At 48.6% G+C, this 14,409-nt stretch overlaps 1 protein-coding gene across 1 annotated transcript; it reads left to right on the plus strand.

Moving 5' to 3' along the window:
- Positions 1–23: 23 nt before the first annotated feature.
- Positions 24–13,921, plus strand: LOC147693083 (uncharacterized). The gene is made up of 5 exons (XM_086939327.1): positions 24–131; positions 6,192–6,381; positions 9,393–9,566; positions 11,011–11,106; positions 13,672–13,921. The coding sequence occupies exons 1-5, from the start codon at positions 33–35 to the stop codon at positions 13,674–13,676; spliced, it is 564 nt and encodes a 187-aa protein (XP_086795453.1). The 5' UTR covers positions 24–32; the 3' UTR covers positions 13,677–13,921.
- Positions 13,922–14,409: the final 488 nt, after the last annotated feature.

Genomic DNA, 14,409 nt, shown 5'->3' on the forward strand with positions numbered 1-14,409 from the left:
CGCCACGCACGCATGCACCGCACCGCACCCAGATGCGGCTGCCAGAGAACATTTTGCCTGCATACTGCCTCTCATTGCGCTGGGCCCGACAATACTCCTTTGATCGTCGCTGTGCCAGAAGTCTCACGCAGGTAATTTGATACTCTTTTATTCATTTTTGAGCGTAAATAATCACTGCGTGTGCCTCCAACAGCTCTCATTGCGTGGCTGTCTCCTCTGTGATTTAATGGATACAGTGCACCTGACTAGGCCCTGCATCAGTGCCCGGTAGCCGTTCATTTCGGTTCTGACCGGGACTCCCAGGCAGAAAGGACCACGTCAGGATAACATCGGGAAGTGGTGGGGGAAGAACCCATGCCAGCCGGATTCTGCCTGTCCAACGCGGATCTAGGGTGACACAGGCCAGAGCTTCCTTAGGTTGCCCGGTGCAGAACAAAGTCAGTTTGCAGCTGCAAAGTGCATGTGCACTTCCAAAATGCAACATATATTCAAGCACTGGCAGCACAGCAGCAGGTCGCAGCTCCTGGCCCTGGAACTGCACAGTGGGGAAGCCTATGCCCTGGAGGGAAAAGGGAGGAAGAGGGTTGTGTCCGGCCTGGCCACAGTGAGAGAATCCATAGATAATTTGGAGCTGGACCGACGGGCAGCCCCGGAGCTTCAATGAAGCCTAAACTGGACGCGAGCTTTTGTCAGCGCATGCAGGGTACAGCTGAGACCATGACGATTTGCCCCCTGAGATGAGGTTGCAGCTATCTATTTAGTTGACGTTCTGCCACCAGTGCAGTCCGATCTCCAGATGGCAGGTCAGGTCACAGTGTGTGGGGTGTTTTTTTTGTCTGTTTGTGGGCTTGTCAGGCTGGACTGCTGATTTTTTCTGAAGAAAATTAAATCCTGCAGTAAGCTTAAATGAACGGAATCGGACATGCAAAACACGTATAGCATATGAGGACAACCTGAAAACGTGTTTGTTATGATGTACGTCATGATCTCCTACTGTTGCACTGACTTGCAATGCTATGAAAAAATTGTTTTTGGTGGCACAGGCGCATTGCTCAAAGGGGTGTAATTTCTGATATTTATGTTTCCTTCATTTTTATTGCTTGATTTTACTCGCAAAAAAGTGTCACTCATAGTCGTTGAAATGTCACTCATAATTTCCCTAAAATTATGAAAACGTCACTCATAGCAATCTGAAACTTTGGCAGCTATGCAGATGTATGTTGTGATGATCGTCACTGGTGGTGCGATGCGCATGCGCGAGGGCCGCGGCTTATGTACCCAGCAGTTTGGTCCCAGGGCCGTCAATCTTAGCACTACTACCAATGACGGCCATGGGACAGCCCCCACGCGCTGTGCGCAGCGCACCTGCTCTCTGACTCATCACAGCGCGGTCACGCGCCCTCCAGGGAGTGGACTGAGGTCGCGGAGACCGTGCGTGCGCCGCAGTGGTGAAACACAATACCTACGACGACATCAGACAGAGGCCACCACCTTCTTCTCTGTGATATCGCGTCGCAATTCGCCTTCGAATTTGGGATGCCAGGGACGACGGTGAGACTAGAGAGAAATAATATTTACATCAGATAGATGCCGAGTTTCAGAATGCTTATGTGTGAATTTTTTTTAATTTCAGTGTAATTATGAGTGACACGATTCAGCCACTCTTTCTCGCGAGCAAATTCAAGCAATGAAGACCAGGGTATTAGGGTCCACACTCTGCTCCTCAGTCAATCATAAGTCTCTTTGCTCGGTCGGTTGCAAGGCCGTCCATTTTAGTACCTTGCGAGAACCACTGAGCCTGTCGCCATTTCTTACATCCCTCCCTGATATAAACACTCCCCGATAATGCTCCACTCAGCCCTTGGTCCATCTACCAGGCCCAGAGGGCTGCCCAGGTCATGCCCAGGTCACTGTCCATCTGTCCCTGCATATACTTGGATTAAGGAGTCTGCTGTCCACATGGGTAAAGATTTACGTATTAAAAAGGCAAGTCTCATCTGATGTGGTTAATGAGCATTTGCTCTGTTTTTTAAGGGAGGCATTTGATCCCACCTCTACTGCTCTCAACTTATAATACCTAGGAATTGGGGAGACATTCAAGAAAATAGTAGCGATGCAAGTGGGATTGGGGAGGGACACACGCATAACCACCCGTGGTACCATGTTACTGCTCTCGTGTCCATGAGGATTCATACTGCTCAGATGCTGTCCCACCTTAACAGATGTATACTCTTCAATGGTGGTACTGCGGGAACATGCCCCTGCCCATTAAATTGCACACTTGTCAATAGCAGTAGTACCAGATGTTCTCCCACTAGCAGGCTGCATACTCTTCGATAGTACTATTGCCCAGACATTCTCGCGCCCAGGAGGATACATACTCCTCAACGGTGGTACTGCTCTGATGCTCTCCTGCCCATGACAAAGCAAGCATACTCTTTGGTAGCCAGGAGGGTCAGAGTCCCATTGTCTTTGTAGAAGCCCTGCTTGCCACTGTGGCACATAGCAGGGAATGTTCTGATCTGTTACAAATTCTCCTCTTTTCTTTCCAGAAGAGACAGGATTCGATCTGGCTGATATTTACATTTTAAATGCCTTACTAGTACGGCTAGACTATACACAGGCAGCTGCTTCTTCATCCGTTGGAGATGAAAGTAGGCTTGTTTCAACTGATGGGCAAGTCAAAGACTGTCGCTTAAACCCCTTGAAATACACTGGAGACACTGAAATAGGCGGCATGGTCTTGCTAAGTGCTGTGTCCAGATACACAATGGAAAAGACATTCTGCGCGATCTCATGAACATTTAGCGTTGATTTGATCAGTGCTGATAAAGACAGGCAGTGCAGGCAGGTCAACAATTTTGTTAGGACTTCTTCCCTTTAGAATTACACGGTCTGCATTACTTTTCTGATAAGGATGGAACTACTAGGCCTAATTCTTCACAAATTGTAGCAGAAAGAATAGGGGTTCTTAAACAGATGTGTATTTGGAGTTCTCCTTTACCTTGTCCTTAACATGGCCCAGGCCGGGTGCTTTTTCCGCCTTTCCTCACGGGCGGACAATTTTACAGTGCTGCGCCCCACCAAAGGGTTTCATCTCTTCTGGTACTTGACTCACAACCCACAGGTGGCGGGCTTCAGACAGTGGCCAGGCCAGCTAGGATGATGAAGAGGGATCACTCACCGCACTCTCCAGCAGCGCCACTTTTAAACAGACCCCTTCTCCAAGCCCATGTCATCCTTATGTTGTCCCATTGCGTCTCTGCTGCAGGGCTCTATCTCAGCATGGCCTCTACTTCGCTGGATCGCTTCCCGGGCAGACACTGGGATGTTACGTAGTGGGTCAGCAGCAAAACAACCAGCCAGCCAGGAGCCTTTGCGGTGCATGTAGGGTTTAACAAGTGGAAGAAAAGTGGCAGAGCTCAGAAAAGAGCAGCCACCAGGTTTCGCATCATCGTCACCCACCCCCAGTTTTAATACAGAAATAGTATCGCTCCTCACAAAGGTAAATCAGGAGGGCTGCATTACCTCAGCTGTGAGACACAAGTCTGCTGTAGCATCGCACTTCACGACCTGACTGTTTACATTTATTTATTAATGAGATCATATTACTGCATGAACTAAGTTAAAAATGTGGCACACAAATGTGATCAGATTCAGTGCACAGGACATGCTTTTTTTACTGGCTCAAACGAAAACATGGCCCTCTTCGGGCAGGTGCACCAGGCAAAGCTTTCTTCCTTCATTGGGTTGGGCAGTCAGCATGATAGGCCTGAACTGCGCGGTAATGGCATTTTGTTTGCTTTGATAGTTGCACATCATTGCACAAGTGCCACCATTGCCTACGAACGTAACGTTTGTTCTTGTGTTTGAGTGTCCATTGCAGTATTATCCTTCTACCTGCGTTTGGTACTCCTTTGTAACATGCACACGTCACTTTTTTCTTGGTGTAACACACTGTAACGTTACTAAGGATTCTGTATGGGCCCGTTATTTGCCATCTGTGTCCACTGGCGGACTCGGAACGGAGGAGGTCCATGCGGTAAGTCGTGAGGGGGTGACACCATGAGTTACCCGCACCGGGTGACACCAACCCTAGTGACGCCACTGGTCCGATGTGTTAGGACGGATTCAGGGTTCTCCTTTGGTTCGATTCCGAGAATTAAGAGCACATCATTTCTTTGGTAGACTGAGGTTCGTAAGAATTGACAAAGTGGCAGCACGCTCTCTTTAAGAAGAGAATGCCATATTAGAAGTGCATATTAGCAAAATCTTAGCAATCATTCTCAAATTTGTGAAAAAATTAATTCGATAGTACAGAAACTATTATATATTTACTTCCAGAGGCTGAACGTTCTTATGTGGTTTCAGGGCCCATGAGTACAGCACAGAAAACATACTTTCTCCTTCTCTGTGGTGGGGGACACCATATGCTCAATCTGGGATGTGCAATGATTGTTAATACTCTGCTGCCTGAGGCCATATAAAAAAATGTGGCTATCTAGAGCTGTTCGATGGAACAGGCTATTCAGTAAAATGTTCAAATGCTGCGGTCGTTGCTGATGCTTACCATTACTTCCTCGTTACAATATTATTCAGAAGTAAGGGCGTGTTTTTGATCAATTTTGAATTCTCTTTGACTTTTTTCCCTTTTCTCTTCTTTGAACTGCATTGTAAAGTGTAGGATTTTGTTCATGCTTATACCTGCATGCCCCCAACAAAAAGTTATTTCTTTAATTCAACTGGTTTCCTTTTGAAAAACTCTGCAGCTCCGATTGCGTTGTAACTCTCACATCACGTTCCGTGGGCTCAAGGCAGGGATCGCTGCTGCTGGGGGCCTCCGGGGTGCCGATTTGAAAGGATAAATGCTGGATTTAGATCTCCGGACGGTGAGAGCCTCACGTAATGGCGGCCATTCACCAGTGTACCACCTAGCGCCTAAGAACTTAAAACCTGAAATTCTTAACGAGGCATAGCTCTCTCAGTGATTCCTATCATAATGTCGGTCTGATGTTTCCACTGCATCTAGTGCATATTTTAAGCAGGTATTGGCGATGCTCTTGCAGGGCCGGACTGGGAACCAGAACCGGCCCTGGCAAAGTGTGTTAAGAATACAAAACTATTGAGTGTTCTTAACTTCTTTATTCCGACCAACACGTTTGCTCCTAACATGGAGCGAAGCGGCAGTCAGCTCGGCGATCAGCTGGTAACTGTCATATGTGACAGTTATCAGCTGGTGACCTCACTGCTGAACGGTGTCCTCGCAGGGACACTGGGAAGCACGTCTAGTAAGGTGTCCTAGGAGGGACACAAGTATTATAAACACAACACATCCCCCTCCTTTGGGGGTGATGGGAACAGTAGAAACAGATAGAGAACATAAGGTTCCACTATCCACAAATGTAGTCCTTAAGTTTAGCTGGCGGTCCTAACAGTCTGCCGGTCCTGCTAATGTCCACCGGTCTCGCCCCGTCATGGGTTGGAACAACAGGTAGTCTGCGCCTTGCGCCTGCAGGTCTGGATGAAGGAACAGAACGGTCCGCTGGCTGGGTGTTTTCATGTGTACCTTAATCGCTCCCGTCCCCAGGGGTGGCAGGAAATTCAATGTCGGATTCGGTGTCAGAAAAATAAAGTCCTCCCTTACTCTATCGCCCTCCTTCCCTTTCTTATCTATCGCCCTCACTCTATCTATCGCCCTCCCTCTATTTATCGCCCTGTTCTCTTCTCTTCTCTTCTCACGTGCTGATCTGCTGCTCTCTTCCACCCCGCCTCCTTCTCTAACTCCCTGTTCTTTTACTGTGCTGATCTGCTGTTCTTTCACCCCGCCTCCTTCTCTAACTCCCTGTTCTCTCACACACAACCACACCACACACAACCAAACCACACGCGCAACCAGACCCAACCACACACATGTTTATAAGCATTTTATCTTCTTTATTTCTCAACTCACTAATGCAAATGAAAACCTGTACAGCAGTGTCCTTACTGCTGTTTTCATAATTGTACCCAAGAAGTATCTACACCTACCAGAATGGCAACAACTGCTGCTTAGCCTACGAATTCCTTGACCACCCAACATTGGTGCTTGGATTATGCCTGCCATTATTATAAAACTGTTAACACATTTTTGCACACCATGTAACTTGCCTTATCTGCATACTCTCTGCTAATTTTATGTTATCAATTTGCAGGATTATGGCGGTATGCAGAGACCTGGAATTGTTGTCGACTACCAGAAAAGTCTGGTATTTGGTGGGCCTGCTGGAAGGTGGATGAAAAGAAAGATGATGCAATCGCTTAATAAACCCATTGGAGGGGCGTTTGTCGGCAAAAAACCTAAATTGAGAAAACCTGGATCAAATGGCAATGCGGTCAAAGAAGGTATGTTTCTAGATAGACAGCTTCTGTTTTTTAGGTTTTGCCTGGCGATCTGCTGCGCAGCAGCGTTCGCGCAGGCGAAACCTTTTGTTTAGCAGTATGAGTGCTTTGTCCCGCCTGCTCTTCCATTGGCTAGCTCCATAAATGGAGGCTAGCCATTGGAAGGGACATCTGCCTGTTATTGCCCTCCTATCTATCTATCGCCCTCCTATCTATCTATCGCCCTCCCTCTATCTATCGCCCTCCCTCTATCTATCCATCGCCCTCCCTCTATCCATCGCCCTCCCTCTATCCATCGCCCTCCCTCTATCTATTGCCTCTATCTATCTATCGCCCTCTATCTATCTATCGCCCTCCCTCCCTCTATCTATCTCCCTACCTCTATCTATCTCTAGAGATTGGCTCGTAAGGGAGAATGCGGTTCCAAGTCTAGCCGGTGCCGTTCAGCCGCCGCTGTGTGGCTGGCACCAGAGGGTAGGTCCGACGACAGGGTATGTGGGGTCCGGTTAAACAGTTTTCGTTTAGCTGGCACCGATGGGTGAGGCGCACAGCCTGGGATGATGACGGGCTGGGTAGACCGGGTATGTGCGCTGCTACCAGAGGGCGACGTTCGAAGATTATGTCGCTGGCGGGCAGAGATGGGGTCTGATGGCCAGGGTGCAGCTGGCATACGTCTGTGGCTTTCACTCGATTATTGTGCACCCCCTGCCTGCCATGCTCTTCTGCGCTCTTCTCCCTGGCAGGCTACGGCAGCCAGGGCAATGCCTCATTGTCTTTTGGGAGTGGTTGGCAGGTTGGCGCTCTCTTGTAAACGCCAGGCACGCCGCCCAGCGGCTGCTCTCTGAACTGCCTCCTGTTGAGTTCAGACGGAACCAGCCATTCCCTTTTCTGCCTGAACCTGGTGCCCAGAGCAGGCGCCCGTGGCCCGCCCGCATCCATCCCCCCGAGGCCTGGGCCGAGGCTGCGCCGGTGGAGCCGCATTCCAGAGGAGCCAGACCCGGCCGGGCCGGCTCCGAGCTCGGATTCCTTCAGAATGCAACTTCCGGTTGGGCGAAGTTTGTTGTGATGGAGCGCAGCAGCCAGGTGTTGTAATTACTCAGTGAGTGTTTGTCTGTCGGAGGCGTCCTGAGCCGGGATATGGCGGACGGAGAGCTCACCCCCTCGCTGCCACCCCTTCGGCTCACGAACAGGTGGGCGCTGGATTATTTTGTAATACTGGGCGGGTGAGATGCGGAGTCGGTGCTGGATGAGAGCGAGGTTTAGACGAACGAGTGGCTGGGATGAACCTGAATCTCTCACCCTGCACTGGACCTCCACACCCGTCACTCACACTGGATAACGGCACCCGTCACTCACACTGGACCCGAGCACCCCTCATTCACCCCCGCACACGTTATGCACCCCCGCGCATGTTATTCACCCCCACACTGGTCCTCGGCACCAGTCATTCACCCCTACACTGGACATTGCCATCACCACAGGACCTCTGCAGGAATCACTCACAACTACACCGTGTCTGCCTACCGCCACTAAACACTGGATCTGAACACCCCCACTCACCCCTGGATCTGAGCACCTGCTACTCACCCCTGGACCAGAGCACCCGCCACTCACCCCTGGACCAGAACACCCACCACTTACCCCTGGACCAGAGCACCCGCCACTCACCCCTTGGACCAGAGCACCTGCCTCTCACCCCTGGACCAGAGTACCCCTACTCACCCCTAGATCTGAGCACCCGCCACTCACCCCTGGACCAGAGCACCTGCCTCTCACCCCTGGACCAGAGTACCCCTACTCACCCCTAGATCTGAGCACCCGCTACTCACCCCTGGACCAGAGCACCCGCCACTCACCCCTAAACCAGAGCAACTGCCTCTCACCCCTGGACCAGAGTACCCCTACTCACCCCTAGATCTGAGCACCCGCTACTCACCCCTGGACCAGAGCACCCGCCACTCACCCCTGGATCTGAGCATACGCCACTCATCCGTGGACCAGAGCACCCCCCCAGTTGAAAATTAACTTGGGTGAATCTGAAGGAGCTACATTTTAAGGTGTATTTCAGAGTGCACAGTCTGTTACGATGAGACCCAGGGGCTCATTATGTCTGTGGTGCATTGAACCTAGGGGGCAAGTCAGAAGTGCTCACTATATCCTCGTTGGCTATTATTACTAAACCTTAGGCTTGCATTAGAGTCTAATGGGCCTCTTTCACTTGGACGCGACGTGTTGCTTGTATCTGATTTAGGATATTACATAAAATGTGATAATCGTGGCAGATCTGGTATTAACATTGTTAAATATTTCAGGAGTTACTGGCGATTAAATTGTGGAAACATGATTTCTGGTATTTATGATGCAACTCTTCCCCCCAGCAGCAAAGGGAAACTGGAAACCGTCTCGTAAATTAGGTATATATGCGCGTTTGCTGTCCTACCTCCAGGCTATTTCAAGCAATAATTGTTTAATAAATAGTTGAAATATTGATTTGTGACAGGAGGAACACGCTGTAGAAAATGTGACTCTAGTATGTAAGGCATTATGTATTGCGATAGGAATGGGGAGCTCACAGAAGTCCGCACATACTTCTTATCCTTTGAATACACACACACACCCACTAAGCAATCTGTATCCTGTGCTCTACTCATTCCCAACACGCCAGATTTCTACTCACCTTTCACCCTCAGCTCTTACCCCTTTGCCCTCAGCTCTTACCCCTTTGCCCTCAGGTCTTACACCTGTGCCCTCAGCTCTTACACCTGTGCCCTCAGCTCTGACCCTGCCATGTGCCACACATTGAATTGGAGATCTCTGCCTCGTTCACAGTTGCTAGATGGACCATATCAGTAATATTCATTGGCAGTCTGGGATGGGACAAAAACCTGACTGGAGGTGGTAGGGGTTTTTTGGGGAACTTGGACGATCACATTGTCACTGTTAATGTGTACTCTCCAGCCTGGCACGCTGCTGCAGCCGGTGACTGCTCCTCTGAACTCTTCTCTCCTTCCCAGAGCTTAACACCAAGAAGCTTGGCTTTGACAAGTTCTTGCCCATGCTGCAGACAATTGCGAAGAACAAGGACCAGGGTACCTACGATGACTTTGTGGAGGGGCTGAGGGTCTTCGACAAAGAAGCCAATGGCTCTGTGATGGGCGCTGAGCTGCGACATGTACTAGTCACTCTGGGTAAGAGGCCATTTTGGCACAGTACTATTTTCAAGGCAGAGAGTAATTGACTGCTGAACTCCCCAGCCCCCCTGCAGTATTCAGGGCCCCCCTTTCTGATTCCGAGCTTAGATTTCTACCCGCGTCTGGATATTACAGTTAATGTGCCCTGTTTCAGCCTTACAAAGTGTCCTATCAATCTCATTTAACTGTACATTCTTTTGGGGCGAGGGAGGACGGGGACATGGTTGGGTTACAAGTGGTTTTTGGATTGCCCATTCTACAGGCTAGAGCTTTGACTGACTAATAGTTAGTCTTGGTGAGCCATGTCCTGGAAATTGGTGGCGCCCTTGTCTTGTGGGTAGCGGCCTCTTCAGAACATCTGCTCTGTCTGGTTTTACCCTGGTGGCTGGCTAGTCTCACCAGCCAGTGCTGCTTCTGTGGCGGAAGTGTATTTGGTGGGTAAGTGCTGGGTCTGAAGCTGTGCGTGCTGCTGCATTCTTGGCAGTTAATCTGGAAGGTGTTTGATCGAAGCCTGTGTGCATTTTTGTCCTTTCCTTTGTGCAGGTGAGAAGATCTGTCTGTGTGTGGCTCTGTCTGTGTGTGTGGCTCTGTCTGTGTGTGTGGCTCTGTCTGTGTGTGTGGCTCTGTCTGTGTGTGTGTGTGGCTCTGTCTGTGTGTGTGTGGCGCTCTGTCTGTGTGTGTGTGGCGCTCTGTCTGTCTGTGTGTGTGTGGCGCTCTGTCTGTCTGTGTGTGGCTCTCTGTCTGTGTGTGGCGCATAGCGCTCTGTGTGTAGCGCTCTGTGTGGATAGCTTCTTTTGTCGGCTCTGTGTGTGGGTGGCTCTGTCTGTGTGAGAGTGGCTCTATATGAATGTCAGTGCAACCCATCACGTCATTAACAATTACAGACCTTCACATCGCCAACACCTTGGCATTGGTTTGATAGTTGAAATAATTGGGCAGTGTGGTGGTTATAATATTAATTATGGGTATCTCAAATAAAGGCTTTGTCAATGTGAAGGGCATGTCTTTGAAATTGGATGGCCTCTTCTCCCTATTTCATTTTTTTCCAAATCCTTGGGCTCTCTCATTGACCAATCTGGGTCCTTCAAAGGGCATGTCCTGAAAAGAGCACAGACATTGGAGTCCCAGCTTACATTAAAGCACATTATCTGCTCGCCTGGTCTCTTGGCTGTGCTCTTTTCCCCTTGGGGGTTTCAGGTCACGGCCTGCTTGGTGGGGTTTGATTGCTTGCTTGTGGAGGGAGCGAGATTGCGGGTCATTCCCTAATAAGAGTCCCTGGTGTTTTTTAAACGCTTATCTGGCACACCCTGGTGGCAGAGTAGTTTCTAAAGGGTTTCTGTCCACATTGAATGCCTTCTCTTCTAGGTTCCAACCAAGTTATTGTAGTTGAACTAGCAGTATGTGTATAAATTAACGTTTATTTATCTAAAAAAAATTCCAGGCTTACAAGGAACAAATAAAAAGGGAGAGCGTACTCACTGCTACAAGTATCCTAAACAACCCAACAGTCAAGTCCCGGTACGAACAGTATGCAACGGTAAGATTTTTAGGAGCCATATCTGAAGACATTGAACCTATTGACTCAAGTTGAATAATTGCTTGGCCAGTTAAATCGGCAGTCCAACTTTTTCTATGAGAGTTACCACAATGGTGAGTGACCATGCCTTCCAGAATTATTGTTCTGACTACTCAGATGTCTGTCACAATTAAAGTTTTACAACCCACTGAAAATGCCAAAGGTTCCAGGGACGTTAGTTTCATTTTTACCCACACAACCATAGAAAAGCCAGCACTTAAAATTTTAATAGGTTTTTAAAAAAAAGCAATTGCCCATGAGGGGGTCCCTCCATGTGTCCTATAGGTTCAGGATACCTGTATCCTGACTCGTGTTTTCACACTGTCAAACCCCCAATCTTCCAGGGTATTGGTGAGCTGCCAGTAGATTCAGAGCTATCCGTTGGAGATGTCTGCTTTAAATATAAATGTAATCCAGCAAATTCTTTATTGGTATTTCTAGTAAGTATATTTCTGTTGCAGTCTTGTATTCAACCAGAAATATGGCCATTCTGCAGTTCTACTTAAAAGCGAATTTCACACCACACATGGGTAACCCTTCAGCCACAGGCATAAAAGCATCAACAGCTTACCTTCTCTTTCAATAAAACTTCTCAATCTGCCCAATCTACCTTCTCTTTAGGAATGCTGGAAATCTCACTGGATGGAAAGCAATTTCCTCCAGCTGAACGCTGCAAAAACTGAGGTTCTGCTCTTTGGAGATGCCCCCTCCTCTGGTCACCTTCCTGGTGGCCCCCAGAACTAGGCACACCCCGACCCCGGCAACCACAGTCAAAAACCTCTGTGTTCACCTTCAACAGTCCCTAAACATGAAGAAACACGTTACTCACACAGTCTGATCCTGCTTCCGCACCCATGGCTTACTAAGGAAAGCTTTTACTTATGTCCCCGACACAACAAGGAAAACCCTAACACAGGCCCTGATACCAAGCAAGCTGGACTATTGCAACGCCCTATTGATCGCAGCAAATGAGTCCTCCTTAAACCAATTGCAAATGATACCGAACACAGCCGCCTGCACGGTTCTGAATGCTCCCCCCAGATCAGCTTCCTCTCCCCTCCCTCATCAGCTACACTGGCTGCCCATACGACAGCGCGTGAAATTCTAGATCTGCTGTCTCACACACAAAGCTATCTGGGGCAATGGCCCTCCCGATGTAGTAGAGAAACTTCGCCGCTATTACCCGGCTCGGACTCTGCGCGCCAGCTCCCAATCGCTCCTCAAAAGCCCCAACATAAAAAAGGCTAGACCCGGAGGCAAGTCCTTCTCGCACCCTTCATCTGGAATCAACTACAGCTGGCCCTAAGACAGTGTCTGGACCATCTTAAATTCGGAAGACTCCTGAAAACTGCCCTGACAGAGTGAGGGAGTGAGAGTGGGAAAGGGAGACAGTGAGGGAGTGAGAGGGAAAGGGAGGGAAAGGAGGGAAAAGGAGTGACAGAGTGAGGGAGTGACAGGGGGAAAGGGAGACAGTGAGAGGGAAAGGAAGGGAGGGAAAGTGAGTGAGGGAAAGGGAGACAGAGTGAGGGAGTGAGAGAGGGAAAGGGAGACAGAGTGAGGGAGTGAGAGGGAAAGGGGGGAGGGAGTGAGAGAGGGAAAGGGAGACAGGGGGAGGAAGACAGAGGGAGGGGAACAGAGTATGGGAGAGGTAGGGAGAGTGAGGGAGTGAGACAAAGAGAGAGCAAGAGATGTGTGTATCCCGGGTCTGGTGGCTCAGTGGACGAAGGTGTCCGCTGCAGGGACCAGTGATCAACCTCATGGTCAGTTGTTTTTTTTTGTTGCTCTAGCCCTGCCACCTCCCCCACTGACCCCGCCCCCACTGGTGCGGCCCTCGGACACAAACCACAGTGTAAATTTGGCCCCTGAGAGAACGTTTGTGAGTACCCATGACCTATGCTGTGCTTCCAAGCGCTGAGATACCCCCCTGGGGGTGATTCAAGAGCTATACAAATTAAATAAAATCATTAATTAAATCAAACAGGTACACATGCTGCAAACTGATAAGTTAATTACCATCAACAATTAGCTTGCAGCCTGTAATGCTGTGGATGCACTTCCACCCTTCCTGCCTCCAGGGCTCACACTGCATATTGAATGTTCAGATCTGTTTACTCCTAACTCAGCTTTGCAAATAACACTTCTTCCGTACTGAGTTTCACCCAAAAAATTGTAGTTTCGCAGGAAATTAATTTCTTGGAAATGTGATGCCCACCCTCAATATTCCAGTCATCGCCCCCTCTGTACAAGGACTCCTCGGAGCTCATGGGCGTTCATAGACCTGGCATGGATTTTTCCATCCTATGGCCTGTCTGGACATACTCTAAAATTTAGAAGTCCTGCATATGTTCTCCCCGTTGTAAGATGCCTTTTCTAATAATACATTCTTTCTGCTTTTTTGTGATCTGAAATCTGAGTTCTTTACTTGCACTGTACACAAGACTTTTGCTGTTACTTTTGTAATAGTTAGTGTGCATTTGTTCTGCAAAATTTTGCTAAAGATGGTTTAAAACTTGTGTTTACTTTTAGGGTGAGAATCCCTTTGAAATCGTTGAACAAACAGGAGAATCGGTAGTTGAGGAAACAACTGATGCGAATGATGAAGACAATGAGCAAAACGAAAAGGAGGACATTGATGGTGAAAACGATGAAAATGAGGAGCAGATAATGTGGAGGCAGAAAGTGCAGATGTGGATGATGCTGCTGACCCAAATGATTACTCTGGGGACTTAACCACCACTGATGAAAACTAGTTGAGAAACTGCCCTGAAAGACCAAACACTTTAGCACACTGCATTGGTGGACTTAAAGAACAATTTTCCGCAAAGTTGAGCAGTTCGTTCACCCTGCATGCATGCCACTTCTGTTTTAATTGCCTATGGGCAAACCGGTTTTATGTTTTGTTTTTTTAGTATATTACGCACAGCAAATGCTTCAGTATTCTTCCAGTGTAAATTGATTTGTTCATGGTTACGTTTTGAGTAATTTTGAGCGGTTGGAGTTCTAAACATTCCAATGTGAATTTTTCCAGTTTTTAGCGCCCAATGTAGTGTTGTATATAATTCAAGCTGTTGTAGCAAAGAAACCCTGATTATGTCCTGCAGTAATAAAGGCTTACAACAAGATTATACACTTATTTTGCACCTCTCCTATATGGTACTGTCTACCTCAAAGAACGGGTACACTCAAGGTGGTGTTTTATGCCCGGAGGTAGCGCCCCAGGGGGGAGCACTCGCCTGTTTAATGCTGATCAAAGGCTCTTTGCTG

The sequence above is a fragment of the Lissotriton vulgaris genome, chromosome 9 (genome assembly GCF_964263255.1).
Source record: "Lissotriton vulgaris chromosome 9, aLisVul1.2, whole genome shotgun sequence".
Taxonomy (NCBI): domain Eukaryota; kingdom Metazoa; phylum Chordata; class Amphibia; order Caudata; family Salamandridae; genus Lissotriton; species Lissotriton vulgaris.

Coding starts and splice junctions, on each gene's coding strand:
- LOC147693083 (XM_086939327.1), top strand. CDS start 33: ATGCGGCTGCCAGAGAACATTTTGCCTGCATACTGCCTCTCATTGCGC. Junction 132..6,191: donor GTGCCAGAAGTCTCACGCAG/GTAATTTGATAC, acceptor ATCAATTTGCAG/GATTATGGCGGTATGCAGAG. Junction 6,382..9,392: donor TGGCAATGCGGTCAAAGAAG/GTATGTTTCTAG, acceptor TCTCCTTCCCAG/AGCTTAACACCAAGAAGCTT.